This window comes from Borostomias antarcticus (assembly GCF_949987555.1).
Source record: "Borostomias antarcticus genome assembly, chromosome: 13".
NCBI lineage: Eukaryota > Metazoa > Chordata > Actinopteri > Stomiiformes > Stomiidae > Borostomias > Borostomias antarcticus.
The window spans coordinates 13204219-13218089 of NC_140246.1; the positions used below are offsets into that span (position 1 = coordinate 13204219).

Genomic DNA, 13871 nt, shown 5'->3' on the forward strand with positions numbered 1-13871 from the left:
GCTGCCACGTCGAAAGTCAGTCCATTGGAATTCTACAGCATAATGGCCAGTCTAGTTCTTTATTATGTCTATGGCCAGTACACCGAAATTCTAAAATAATAAATTCACAGGGTCTCATGTAATGCAGTCTCATGTCATGAAAACGATTTTTGGAGCCAATTCATAAACTAATAGCAAGTAAAGGTGAATATTGAACTATAAAAAAAAGTTATCTCATTGAGCTTTAAGACTTTTATTCTGAATCTGTATCAGAATTGTTGCCATTTGTACTACATAAATAGGGTTAGGGTTTTTTGCTACACCGTGGTGCAACAATACAACAATGGACAAGTGCAAGGACAGGACAAGATACAAACAGTGCAAAAACTAGCAGTGCAATGGACTACAAAAGAGTCCGTGCAGAAGTCAGTTTAATGCAACATTATTATGATTATGATGATGATGATGATGATGATGATGATTATTATTATTATTATTATTATTATTATTATTATCATTATTATTATACAAACTGCAATTAATGGTGAGGAGAGGTCAGAAAAAGACGGACATGTGTCATGGTGGTGGGGTTGGACGTTTTTTTAAACAGAACATCTACTTTCAGGGGAGAACTTTTCTACTTCACATGGGACCAGGCGATTACGCTCCTCGCCTGCGTACTGACATCATCACCCGCCCACCACCGCTCCGCCTCCATCCTTCTCTCTGATCCCTTTGCATCAGCACCGCGCATCCTCACGCAGAGAGAGGGAGAGAGAGAGAGGGAGAGAGAGAGAGAGAGAGAGAGAGAGAGAGAGAGAGAGAGAGAGAGAATCCATCTCCGGAGCTTCCGAGTAGCCTACATAGACGGCCGAGAGAGCGTCCGATCTACGCACGCGGCACCCATTGAAGACAGTCGGAGAAGCGCCTCATAAACACTCGAGGAGAGGAATTCAAAGAGGAAAGGCCGACGATTTTTCAACCGCCGTTGAGCTAAGAAAATAGGTATGGAGAGCCTGCTGGATAATCCAATGAAAGCCGTTCTGTACCTGAAGGAACTCACCACTATTGTGCAGAACCAGCAGAGCCTGATCCAAACGCAGCGCCAGCGCATCGACGAGCTCGAGCGGAAAGTGGAGGATCTGATCGGGGAGAACCGGCAGCTGCGGGACCCCCATCAGTACCACCATCACCCCCATCACCACCATCCTCCTCCTACCCACCGCAGCACCAGCCCCCAGCCTCCCGTTCACCTTCACCACCAGCACCCAGGGGCGAATAAAGCCGCGGCTCATCCCGGACAACAGCAGCAGCAACCGCAGCAGCAGCAGCTTCCGTGTCTCCCCGTCCAGCCACCGCAGCATCCTCCCCCTCCTCCGCCGGCGGTCCACCATCCGCAGCAGCTTCAGCTGGTGCCCACCTCCCCACCGTCTCCCAAGGCCGGCCAGTCCAGCCCCGACTCCGCGGAGGAGGACAAGAAAAGCCCCTGCTGCAAGTCCCTGGTTCCGCAGACACCCACCACTCTCTGCCGCTCGGTCGGACTTGCGAGGAAAGCTGAGTGAGTGTTTAATGTACCGGTATTGCCTAGGCTAAAAGTAGCATATCAATTGTAGATTCAGACTAAAAATCTATTTCTTCATCTAGATAAAATGTATAAACCTCCACACCACCGAAATGGTCAGACTATTTCCACCATAATTAGCATATTGTCAAAATCCAGATGTTGGTCTCTGTCCACAATCCAGCGCATGATGTTTGTCTTGAGATGTGATTAACTTGACATGAAATCGCTTACAGCGCATCATTTGAGGGTTTTCCCTTACAGTAGCCTATACAGGTATGGTCCGTTTTCAGCTTAGCTTGTCTTTACTGTATATCGACAACAAAAATCGTCTTGGACTGCTTTTAAAGTAGTAGGCATTCTGAATGTTCAGAGGTTGTTTCCTCTAATGATTTTATACATCTGGAAAATCATATCCCAAAACTTGCCAACGCTAACTTTAAGAAAATAATTTGCATTTACAATTTGCAGCGGGGAAATGTAAGATGGGTAGGACTTTATAGCGTAGTACTTGGTGGATGAAAGGACATAGATAGATTATTGGTACATCCTCATGTTTGCAGTCCCCAAAAAAACAACAACTACTACTTAAGCAGATTTGATATGATTTCTAATTCAAACATACTTAATCGCATCAGTGTCTACCCTGGTTTCTATCCAAAGGCATCACCCTGGTTGGCTGTTGCAGATGTAGGCTAAATAGGTTATGGGACTGACAGCGTGATGCATTATATCAATGGTATGAATGGATGTGTATTTTCAATATGTAAATCGTTGGTTTGGCGACGACTGAAATCACTCATGTCCTCAGTTGATATGCATGTAAACGCTACCAGCTGTCCAGGGCACTAATTGCTTTGCCAAGGTCACATAAATGACTCAAGACAGAGCAACACACACAAAAGGGGGCATGCGCTCACACACCACACACATGCACACGCACATACACACACACGCACACACGCACACACACACACACACACACACACACACACACACACACACACACACACACACACACACACACACACACACACAGTTAAAACCCATCTGTTCCATATGGCTGTGTCTATACTGTCTGTTAATCCAGAGTGGTTTACAGTACCATTAGGGCCTAATTCCTAAAGAGCAGTCCAGGTATAAGCATTAGCTTGGATGGATACACAGTGGACAATGTCATTGTTCTAGCTATGTAAATGCTGTTTGATTGACAGGGAGATACAAAGCAGCAGATCCCAGGACCTGTGAATGGATCTCAATACATTAGAGACCTTGGGCAAGGTCAAATTTATAAATAGTGCGTTATATGACTGTCTGTAATCCATCTCTCCCTGTTTAGTAATTGCAGTAATGCTGGGAGCTGTCCATGGTACTGAATTGTAATGCAACGCTCACACTTAGGCACATGCGCACACCCACACGCACACACGCACACACGCACACACACACACACACACACACACACACACACACACACACACACACACACACACACACACACACACACACACACACACACACTTCATGAACTGTAAGTGGGCTCTGTCATCTGACTGCTCTACACTGTGTTTTAACAGCTGTGGTCCCTGGTTGACAGATTCAGAGACTGATGATGAATCCTGGAGAGAGAAAGAGAGAGAGAGAGAGAGGTGACAAAGCACTGACAAAGGCAGCTGATGTGAGTCAGCAATATGAATATATGAAAGGCAGACGATTTCCACTTAAGTCATAGATCCTGACAAGAGGTTGGCGTTATACTGTTGTACACAAGGTCTGGATACACATTTAATAATAAGGGAGGGAGGGGGAAAGGTCAATAGGCAACTGAGTTATTAAGAGTAGTGTCTGTATTTCGGTGTGTGTGTGTGTGTGTGTGTGTGTGTGTGTGTGTTTGTGTGTGTGGGTGCCTAAGAGAGTCAGGTGGGGGAGGAGCGAGAGAGAGAGATAGGTGCATTCACAACATAACATGGCACAACTATTTATTTATTTTTTGTCCCATTTTTCACTCAATTTAGTAGCCAATCACCCCCGACTTACAGTATTGTTCACTTGCCTCAGTGTCACTGTTGAAGATTCCTTGTGCATACTCACCGTCGGCGATCCAAAAGAGAGAGCAAGTCACCTTATTATCTCGGCTTGTTACTGTGTCTCTCCCTCGCTGTAGAGTAACGAACCCTCGAGCCGAGAGTAAATTAAACAAACTATCTAACTAATCAGTCCCCGATGGGCAGCTGCACCAATACACAATGCTTAGACCGCCACACCACAGCGGACCCCAACATGGCACTTAAAGGGGCTAAAAAATGTAATAACATTATGTTGACAAATCATAAAAATAAAAATGAACATCTAATTTAGTATTATGAAACAGTCATACAGTGGGGTACCAATGCCGTAATACTACTGGCTCACAAGCCTTGTTAGAGGTAGGAATCAAATCTCAGACACCTGACAGAGGTGTCTGAGATTTTCAGACCAGTGAAAAAATTCAAAATGAAAAATGCATCAATCACTTTCTGTGGGGGAAGGAATACGTTCATTCTGCACCTTTCTAAAAGCTCCGTGGAGGTTTTCTATAATTTTGTTATCATTTGTCTACATAAAAATATAATCTATAGCACCTTCCATGAAAGTTGCCACTGTCAGTCTCTGCAGTGAAGGTGTGTGAAATCCACAGTTGTCTGGACTGCCATGTTGTACAGTAGCAGCGGGGATAAATGTCACATGTTATTTCAGATGCACACACAGTGACACCGCCTCGAAGCACGCGCCTCCTTCCATGAGGCATAGAGGACGTGGGCCCCCGATCAGCCCAACTCAGATCTTTTTCAGACTCCATGAAGCTCTTTGACGTCTGCAATTACAGAGTTAAACTTGTTAAAGTAGATGTTCCTTATTTCGTTTAATGTTTTACAGTATAAGACACTCTCTCTCTCTCTTTCTCTCTCTCTGTCCATACTTAGCTCCTTTAATCACACTCATCTCCTTTTCCTGCCTGTTCTCCTTCTTATCTCTGTCTTTCTTCAACCCCCAAATCACACCCTTGCCACTTTTCCCGTCCCGCCTCCACACCCCCTTTCTCTCTCTCTCTCTCTCTCTCTCTCTCTCTCTCTCTTTCTCTCTCTCTTTCTCTCTCTCTTTCCCCCTTTTTCGTTGTGTAATGAGCAGTTTCCTCTGCAGTCTCTATCAGTATTCAGCTCCATCCTCTGTCCGTCCGCCAGGCCGGTGTGTTCTTTCTTCTGCCCCCCCTCCCTATCTCCTGGCTGGGCTGCTGCAGCCGTGCTCCTGCTCATTCTCTCAGCGGAGGCCTGCTATTGTCAGCCACTCGTTGTGTGTGTGTGTGTGTGCATGTGTGTGCATGTGTGTGCATGTGTGTGGGTGTGCGTGTTTGTGTGTGTGTGTGCGTGCCGATCAGTAGCCTCAGGGTAAACCCTGTGGGTTGCTCATACAGCTGTTGGTGCTTTGTTTCCACATAGTAAACACTAATCACACATACACACACACACACACAAACCCCACGCCACACACACGCACACACACACAACCCCCACTCCACACGCACGCACGCACGCACACGCACAACACATACACACACACACACACACACACACAAACCCCACTCCACACACACGCACAACCCCAACTCCACACGCACGCACGCACACACACAACACACACACACACACACAACACCTGGTAGCCAACATGTTGGCTTTTCTCACATTGGCTGCGACCCATCCATCCCTCCATCCTACCATTCATCCACCCATCCAACCCCCTCCGTGCCCCCTTTCCTCTCCACTCCACTGGGCCACTTCCAGGGGGGCTGAATGTATGCCATCCTCCCTGCCAGTGCCAACCATCTCCAGAAGAGAGCCAGGGTGTGAAGGTAGCCTCTCAGAGCCGGCTGTGGTGTAAACGCTAGCATAAATTTAGCCTGGCTCCCTGCTGAGTGCCTGCAGGGTGCTTCAGCGTCCGCTAGCGCCACGGTGCTCCGATGCTCTCTGATCAATGGGGCCTGATCTTTCGCCAAGCACAGCCGGGCGCTTGTATGTCAGTAGCCACCTTGTAGCGTTTTGCTGCACAGCGTGGGTCTGTATAGTACCAAATGTGTGTGTGTGTGTTTGTGTGTGTGTGTGTACATGCGTGTGGTGGCTGGGTTGTATCAGTGTCAGAACTCATACTCAACATTCAATGGGTGAACATGTAACTTTTGAATCTCCAGGGATATACAAATGGACCCCCACCCCCCTCCTTCTCTCCCTCCTTCCCACCCACCCCAGTCTGAATGGGAAGCACGTTTCCTGGGTTATGACAGGTTATCTTGGGCCTGCCTCTGCAGGAACCCGAATCATGAATATCACATTTGGTGCGGAGTGCTTTTAGATTGCTTCATTTCTCAGTCGCTGGGAAGCTGGGCCTGGCTGGAAGTATGACTCCCTCGAAGACTATTAGTCGTTTTTCTTCACATGCTGAGCCCGAGCCGGAGAACATATATCTCCAGCTGTCATAGTAATGATGTGTGTGTGTGTGTGTGTGTGTGTGTGTGTGTGTGTGTGTGTGTGTGTGTGTGTGTGTGTGTGTGTCGGAATTATTGAACCAATCAGTTTGGCTTCTTGGACATGTCCGAGCAACTGATCTGAAGGGTTGCTATAATGGGCTGTAGGGTTAATGTGTCATCCTCCAACAAAGATCACTGGCCATGTCCCGTATTGGCAATCCCTTATATCAATAGCCTCCGTGGTAGATCGCCACTGTTCCACTGGCTGGTTCCCTCCCATGTCTGTATAGGGAGGTAAAGTGACGAAGCGCCCTCTAGTGGTACGGTTTGCACCATTGTATTACAATGTTTACATTGCAATTATATATTAAATTATATATTTTTTGCTGCATTGCATTGTTATTCAGCTTCTAAGGCATTTACATTGAGTCATCGTTTATCGATTTTGATCATGTTTGTGCAGTTAAAGCCTAAATAGAGGAATAAAATGTTTTAAGTTTTTTGGAATGCTGGGTGTAAACTGACTACAGTTCCCATGATGCACACACCCTAGCTGTGCTCGAAACCATTCCCTATTCCCTATATAGTGCACTATAAAGGGTGTCTTCCATTTTTTTGTAGTGTTCGAATTCTCAACGGCTAATTTCATTCACTATATAGTCCACTACAAAATACCCACAATTCACGTTGATTTCTAGTGAACATACGATGTATATCACATATATATACCACACTGTATACCACAATGCAACGCTGTCATGTTTTGCCGAAGGAGAAGACGTGAAGAAGTGCAGCTACCGGTGGCTGCAGTTAGCTAACATTACGATGATTCCTCTAGCACTAGCTGTTTTGCTGCTAATGCGAGTTTGAGTTTGCCTCCGTTTACGCCCGAGAAACAAAAGTTGAGCCAAAATCATCAAAATAATTACAGGAATCATTGTAATGTTAGCTAACTGCTTTAGCCACCGACAGCTAACGTTAATGTTATGGAAGCTGCTGTCATAAGCAAATTTGGTCCGATTTGTCGCATTCTATTGTCTACCCTACCATTGTACACAATAGTAGATAGATAGATAGATAGATAGATAAATAGATAGATAGATAGCTTGCTAATGCTAGTCAAACCAAGCTCATTCAGACAGGACTTGCCAAAGAGAAATTTTTCACTAGCCTTGATGCCAATTTTCACCATGTTCTACTCTGTTCACTTTTGCTAACAAACGTTAGCGATCAGAACAGTCAGTAACTGATCTAGCGGTCAGTAAATTAGACCAAATTTCAAGATGTGGACATCACTGGATTCCTCTCAGCCTAAATCAGTATGCTCTATTTCAAGAGGAACTGACTCATCTGGTCAGCTGCACTCCCCAGTGAAGTGCTCAAAACGTGAGTACCCGGATGTGTCTGACAAGATGTGTCTTGTGATGAGTCTCACAAGAACAGTTTTTTTCCCCACTGCCATCACATCAACATGGCTCCCCTCTCACTTTCACCCCGCCCCTTGCAATCTCTGCACTAGGGATGGGACGGTTACCGGTGTCACGGTGAACCGCGGTGAAAAGTGCATAAAAAAAAATAGCTGTACATGACTACATCACTGAAAAATCATACTAAAGTAAATGCTGTCTGACTTTGAAAAACATGCTAAATGCTTTCTGACCCTAATCCCCATTCAATTTCAGAGGAAAAGCCACACAGGTAGCAGCGCGTAGGCGGAGTTTTGACTTCAGGCGAAAACAACAACACTAGCGGCAGGGCCGAAAGTGAGATGTATTTTGGCGGAGAGAATGGCTGAGCGCACAAAGCGTGTGGTTACATTTCACAAAAGTGAAAGAAAAGGAGGAGGCGAAATGCAACCTGTGCTCTAAGATATTTTCCTGCAAGGGGGAAATACAACATATATGCTAAATAACTTAAAAGGTCCCCATCAGATAAGAATTGGGACTTGCACTACATTTGATAGTCTCAAAGTGTGAGACAGACCAACTCCCTCGTCCTCTTCTACCACCCCAGGTATGCATGCTGTGCGCACCTCAATACTGTAAGTCCCGTTCGTTGACATTGACAGTACTTAAATCTAGTGCTAGATGTCTTCTTTGCTAGCTAGATTCCCTCTGTCATCAGCTTGCTAAAGCTATAATTTACAGTGGTTCATTCATTAGACTAGTAGTAATGTACTGCAGCTAGCCAGCTATACCTAAAGCTACCGTTAGCTTTCTAGCTCAGTGCAGTGACGTTACTGGGCACAACTAGTGAATGAATGAATGACCCACTGTAGTCTAAGTTATACTACAACGTTTTTGTAGCCTTTAAAGGACAATGCTCGTTTTTGACAACCTGTACCTTATTTACGAGATATTATAAGACGTTTGACTCACCGAGATCACTTTGGTGTAGTTCGGAGGCCTGTAGAAGAAATTTAAAATCCAGCGCGAGCCAGTATATCCATGTAATGGCGGTGGTCGGGGCACTTAGAATGCAGTTTCTAAAAATCTATTTTCTGCCGCGAAACGGTTGTTTTCATCAATCTGTCTTGATGAATCGCTAGTTGTGCTTACATAGAGAGCATTGGCCTGTTGTGGTATTTCACATGCCTCTGTAATATGATCTTTAGAAACGTCTTTAGACACGAAATAGCTTCCTCACTTGCTCCAGCACGCATGCGCACAGCGTGCTGGAGCAACGATTGAGCGCTGTGCGCATGCGTGCTGGAGCAAGTGAGGAAGCTATTTCGTTTCGAAAGACGTTTCTAAAGATCATGGCATGTGAAAACCACAACAGTTATGCTCTATGTAAGCACAACTAGCGATTTTTAGAAACTGCATTCTCAGTGCCCCCACCACCGCCATTACATGGATATACTGGCTCGCGCTGGATTTTACATTTCTTCTACATGCCTCCGAACTACACCAAAGTTATCTCGGTGAGTCAAACGTCTTATAATATGTCGTAAATAAGGTCCAGGTTGTCAAAAACGAGCATTGTCCTTTAACAAGCGGATGACAGAGGGAATCTAGCTTGCAAAGAAGACATCTAGGGACTGTCAATGTCAACGTAAAATAGCCTAATAGTGTATAGCATAGCACTTGCATGTACAATGCTATAGCATTAGCTGGTTAACGTTAGCAAGGTGCAGTGCTGGTCATGTCATGTTGTTGTTGTTATTGTTGTGTAAAGTATACTGGGGGACAGAGTGGGAGAGAGGGAGATGGAGAGAGAGGGAGGGAGGGAGAGAGGGAAGAAGGGGATGGAAAGAGGGAGGGAGATTGTCTTTCTCTAATACTGTTTAGTTAAGAGCAGCCATTTGTTATGTAATGGTGTGTTGTTATGTTGTTATGTAAAGCATAGCCTATAGGCTACTTAATTTATATGCAGTATAATTTATTTTTTGTCTTTTCACGTTATGCCCTGTGCATCAGTAGTGTCACAATCCCAAATAAAACAATACTAATTCAGTTCTTTTAAGAATTTATAGTTGTCTTGTCTTTCCATCAAATAGTAGAAAAGTAGGCTATCGATAGTGGGATCGATAAAGACTCGAATCGTTAAGCAGTCTCAATAATGGTATCAGTATCGATAAAAATTAACGAGACCCATCCCTAACCGTGATAAAACCGTGAACCGTGATCATTTTGGTCACTATAACCGTGATATGAAAATTTCAAACCGTCCCATCCCTACTCTGCACTAAACTGACTGACTACTGTCCTGACTGACTACAGGACTCTTTTGTAGTCCAAATTGCACTGCTATTTTTTGCACTACAGTATGTTTTATCTCTGCACTTTACAAGTCCTGTCATGCACTGTCCTGTCCTGTCCTGTCCTTGCACTTGTCCATTGTTGTATTGCTTAAGCACCACAGGTCGGTAAAAATTCCTATGTATGTAAGTACACACATGGCAATAAATTCATTCTGATTCTGATTCAATGCACATTTTATATTTTAGTCTTTTAGTAGATGCTTTTATCCAAAGCAACTTACGTAAGTACATTGTCAAGTGTAAGTAAACCGACTGTACATCCCAGAACAAGTGACGCTAACAGATAGTCCTTGACTGTCCCAAAGAGGACACAGATGATTACATCATCACATTTCTTTAATCTTCTCTCTTTAATATAATTCAGTTGCCTGCTCATTTAGAATTTGAATATCACAGGTTTGATATGCTGATTAATGTTGTCCTCGTTTGGAGTTAAATTATGTCTAAGGAAAATCGACGTCTTCCTGATGTTTTATGCAAATTAACAGTGATGAGCAATCAGTGGTTTGTATTTGTTTGTGCGAATATCATCTCACCATTTAAGGTATGCTGTCAAAGGGTGCATAATTACTTTCCACTATAACCACAAAAACAGTCCAGTTGCCGTTCTTTGGCATCAGTCATTATTGAAATACACTAAGGGTGCGTCTCAATAGTTTATAGTGGTCTCTGGTCCCTCTTATTTTCTTACTCCTCTGCACTGATCTGAAAGAACCTGATTGATTGATTGGTTGATTGATTGATTGATTGATTGATAGATAGATAGATAGACGGATTGATTGATTGATTGATTGATTGATTGATTGATTGATTGATTGATTGATTGATTGATTGATTGATTGATAATTTATTGGTCCTTTCAGAAATGCATAATTTTTCCATACAGCCATCGTCAGACACACAGACAGACAACAACAACTACAAAACCAACAACCACTATGACAGTACTAACAACAGACAACAACAGAACACCTCAACATAACCACAGACCACAATATATCACTAAAGTGCTCTATATAATCCTCCCCCACAGAGGCCCACACTTTGTTTCACAGTTTGCTCAGCAGTACAATACCAGTTGGTACGAATGATCTGTGAGATATGTCAAATACATGTAGAGGACGTGAAGCATCTGTAATAATCGCCTGATTATGTGCAGCGCCGGAGGTGAACTAAGAACTTACACTTTCTCAGACCTGCCAACCCTGAAGAATGTTTTTGAGTACCACTTTATCGTGAAAAACCTTTCAGCACATGGACATGCTGTACGGCCAAAAACGGACATAACACATAGTATATTTTGGATAGCTGACTAGCTGAGTGTGGAATTGAGCTCTTGGTGTGGTAGTGGCAAGCTCAAGACCTCTATCCTCTCCTCTCTCACCTGTCCCTCAACTCTGTGCTGGTCCTGTCTTCTACCACATCACTGCTGTTTTTACATACCTTACATAAATAATAGGCTAGATTAGGCTATGCTAAACTGGTATTTTGTTGCATTTGCTGTTGCTTTGACTGGCACTTTTTAGGTTGTCAACTAGAGGCTGTCAACTAGAGCGAGGGGAGACGGGTTGAAATAACGGGGTGCAGTGCAAAGCATATAACGTTAGCTAGTGGTATCGAGATTGTACTTTTCTATATTTGAAGAAACTGTGGCGGTAGACCCGTAGCTAATCTGTGCTGCCGACAGTTTAACTTACTGGGAAACACTGGTAGCTAGCCAGAGATAGAAGTTGTGCGTGTAGCAAGGGGGGCTAACAAGGCTGTCAGCTAGAGCGAGGGGAGACAGCTTGAAATAACGGTGCACTGCAAAGCATATAACGTTAGCTAGCGGTATCGAGATTGTACTTTTCCATATTTGATGAAACTGTGGTGGTAGACCCGTAGCTAAACTGTGCTGCCGACAGTTTAACTTAGCTACTGGGAAACACTGGTAGCTAGCCAGAGATAGAAGTTGTGCGCGTAGCAAGTGGGCTAGTCTAGCTAACTAACGAGGCTGTCAGAGTGAGGGGAGACAGCTTGAAATAACAGGGTGCACTGATGCAAAACATATAACATTAGCTAGTGGTGTCGAGATTGTACTTTTCCATATTTGATGAAACTGTGGCGGTAGACACATAGCTAAACTGTGCTACCGACATTAACTTACTGGGAAACACGTAACATATAGCTACCTCAACGTGAATTGTAGGCTACACATTCCCCCAGTCCGTTTAACGTTACCTTTGCCAAGCAGAGTTCCAAGAGCCATCCTCAGCCAGGCGCAGTGATGAGGGGGAACGATCTAGGAATGATTTGCGGCTGCGAGCTGGGAAACTGCTGACTGACTGTTGAAATGACACTCCCGCTTGCAAATATCACCCGACGCTATGATTGGTCAAACTCAAAACGACTCAAATGAGGTTAAATGCTTATTGGCATAGATTTGAGAAGTCTACTAAAAAAAAACGTAAAAAAAAACACAAACAAGCACCGCTTTTTGCGTACTTTACAGTGACAAATCGTACCAGCGTACCATACGGTTAAAATGTGTGCCAGCTACGCAAAATGCGTACATGTTGGCAGGTCTTAATTTTCAGCGCAGCAGTAAAAATGAGAGGCAAGAAAGGTGGCCATTTTGAACTATTGAGATCTACCCGTTGAAGTCACTCCTCCCTCTCCACGAGACCTACAGTATTGGTGTCATGAGGCCTGTATGTAGAGATGTTTTAATTCCTCGATGGAAGGAAATTAGATTTTCCTGTAGAAGCTCAGGCCACAAAATAATGCACCCCCATCTGTCCTGGGATTCCAGTGCACTTAGCTTCGAGATGGAAATCCCTAGGCTAACAACTGCTATTGCATCATTCAGGTTGTGTGTGTGTGTGTGGGTGGGTGTGTGTGTGTGTACATGCGTGTAGGTGCGCATGCATGGGCGTGCGTGTATGGGGTTTAATCCATGCCTGAGCAACCAAAACACACAGTACCTTCACACTATGGCTAAAGTGTGTGTATACTGCACGTGTAATTGCATGTATACGTGTGCTCGTCTACACATGATAGCTCAGCGGGTTCATCACCTGCCTCTAAAATTAATCAGACTATTTTAGGGCCATGCATGCCTTCATTTAGTCACTTCCTCCTGCCGGCAGCATACTGTACAATAAAGCCACACACTAGCGTGAGTTGTTGACGAACATTGTGTCGACCTCATTCTTGCCTACAGCCAGAATTCACAGCACTAAAATATGATTAGATGATGTTTAATATGAAGATGATGTTTATCAACCAACAGATGCTCAAGTCTTTCAATATACAAGCTCAACGAAGGCTCTTAGTTCACTCATAGACAATCACAGACGCTGTGCACGTCCATCACAGTACAGTCTCAGGCCTATGTTCTTTTGTCATAACATTTTCTGGAATCTCCAGTATGTACACTGCGCTGTAAGCAGCGATATGTCAGCCAAATGTGCCTTCCATCCAAGTCTCGCAATGCCAGACTTCGGAGATCTCCCTCTGAAAGTCTGGAGACATCTTCATTGAAAACCGTCGCTAGAACAGCGCAGAAAACCAACGCTACAGTACCAATCAGAGCCGCTGCCTACATTTCCGATAGGGTGAAGGACCGCCTTACAGCTTGTTTTGTCCTCCAAACAAACGAGTGGAGAATCAAAACAAAACATTCACCACCCCGTTAGGAAGGACCGCCCTAAAGACGCTGGATTGGGTTTACAATGAAGGTTTTTTTCTACCTCAAATTGTTTACACACACTTTTGGCAACAGAACCTGGACGAATGTCTTCAGCCTCTAGTTGAGCGTAGCATTTAGAGACTGACTACATCCATCCGTGCTTTATGGATATGATTGATTTATTCAGTTTCCAATTGAGTGTGTGTGTGCGTGTGTGTGTGCGTTTGTGTTTACCGTCGATTAGAACGAGTTGTGACTCACGTTAGTCTAGTTTGTTAGCCCTCACACCACACACCCTTTTACCTGATCCATACGGTTTTCCATCGTGAATAATGTCCCTAGCAGTTGCAACACACGTTCTCCCTTCCCTCGCTGAAGGAAATGCAGAGTAATATTA

The 13871-nt window shown here is 44.3% G+C and overlaps 1 protein-coding gene across 1 annotated transcript in view; it reads left to right on the forward strand.

The window, feature by feature from the left end:
• Positions 1-986: 986 nt before the first annotated feature.
• Positions 987-13871, forward strand: part of LOC311317146 (IQ motif and SEC7 domain-containing protein 3-like) — a gene marked incomplete at both ends in the record, with an annotated part of 115086 nt that continues 102201 nt past the window's right edge. The window contains 1 exon segment of the mRNA XM_084448171.1: positions 987-1537. Coding sequence (XP_084304297.1) covers positions 987-1537 — 551 coding nt within the window.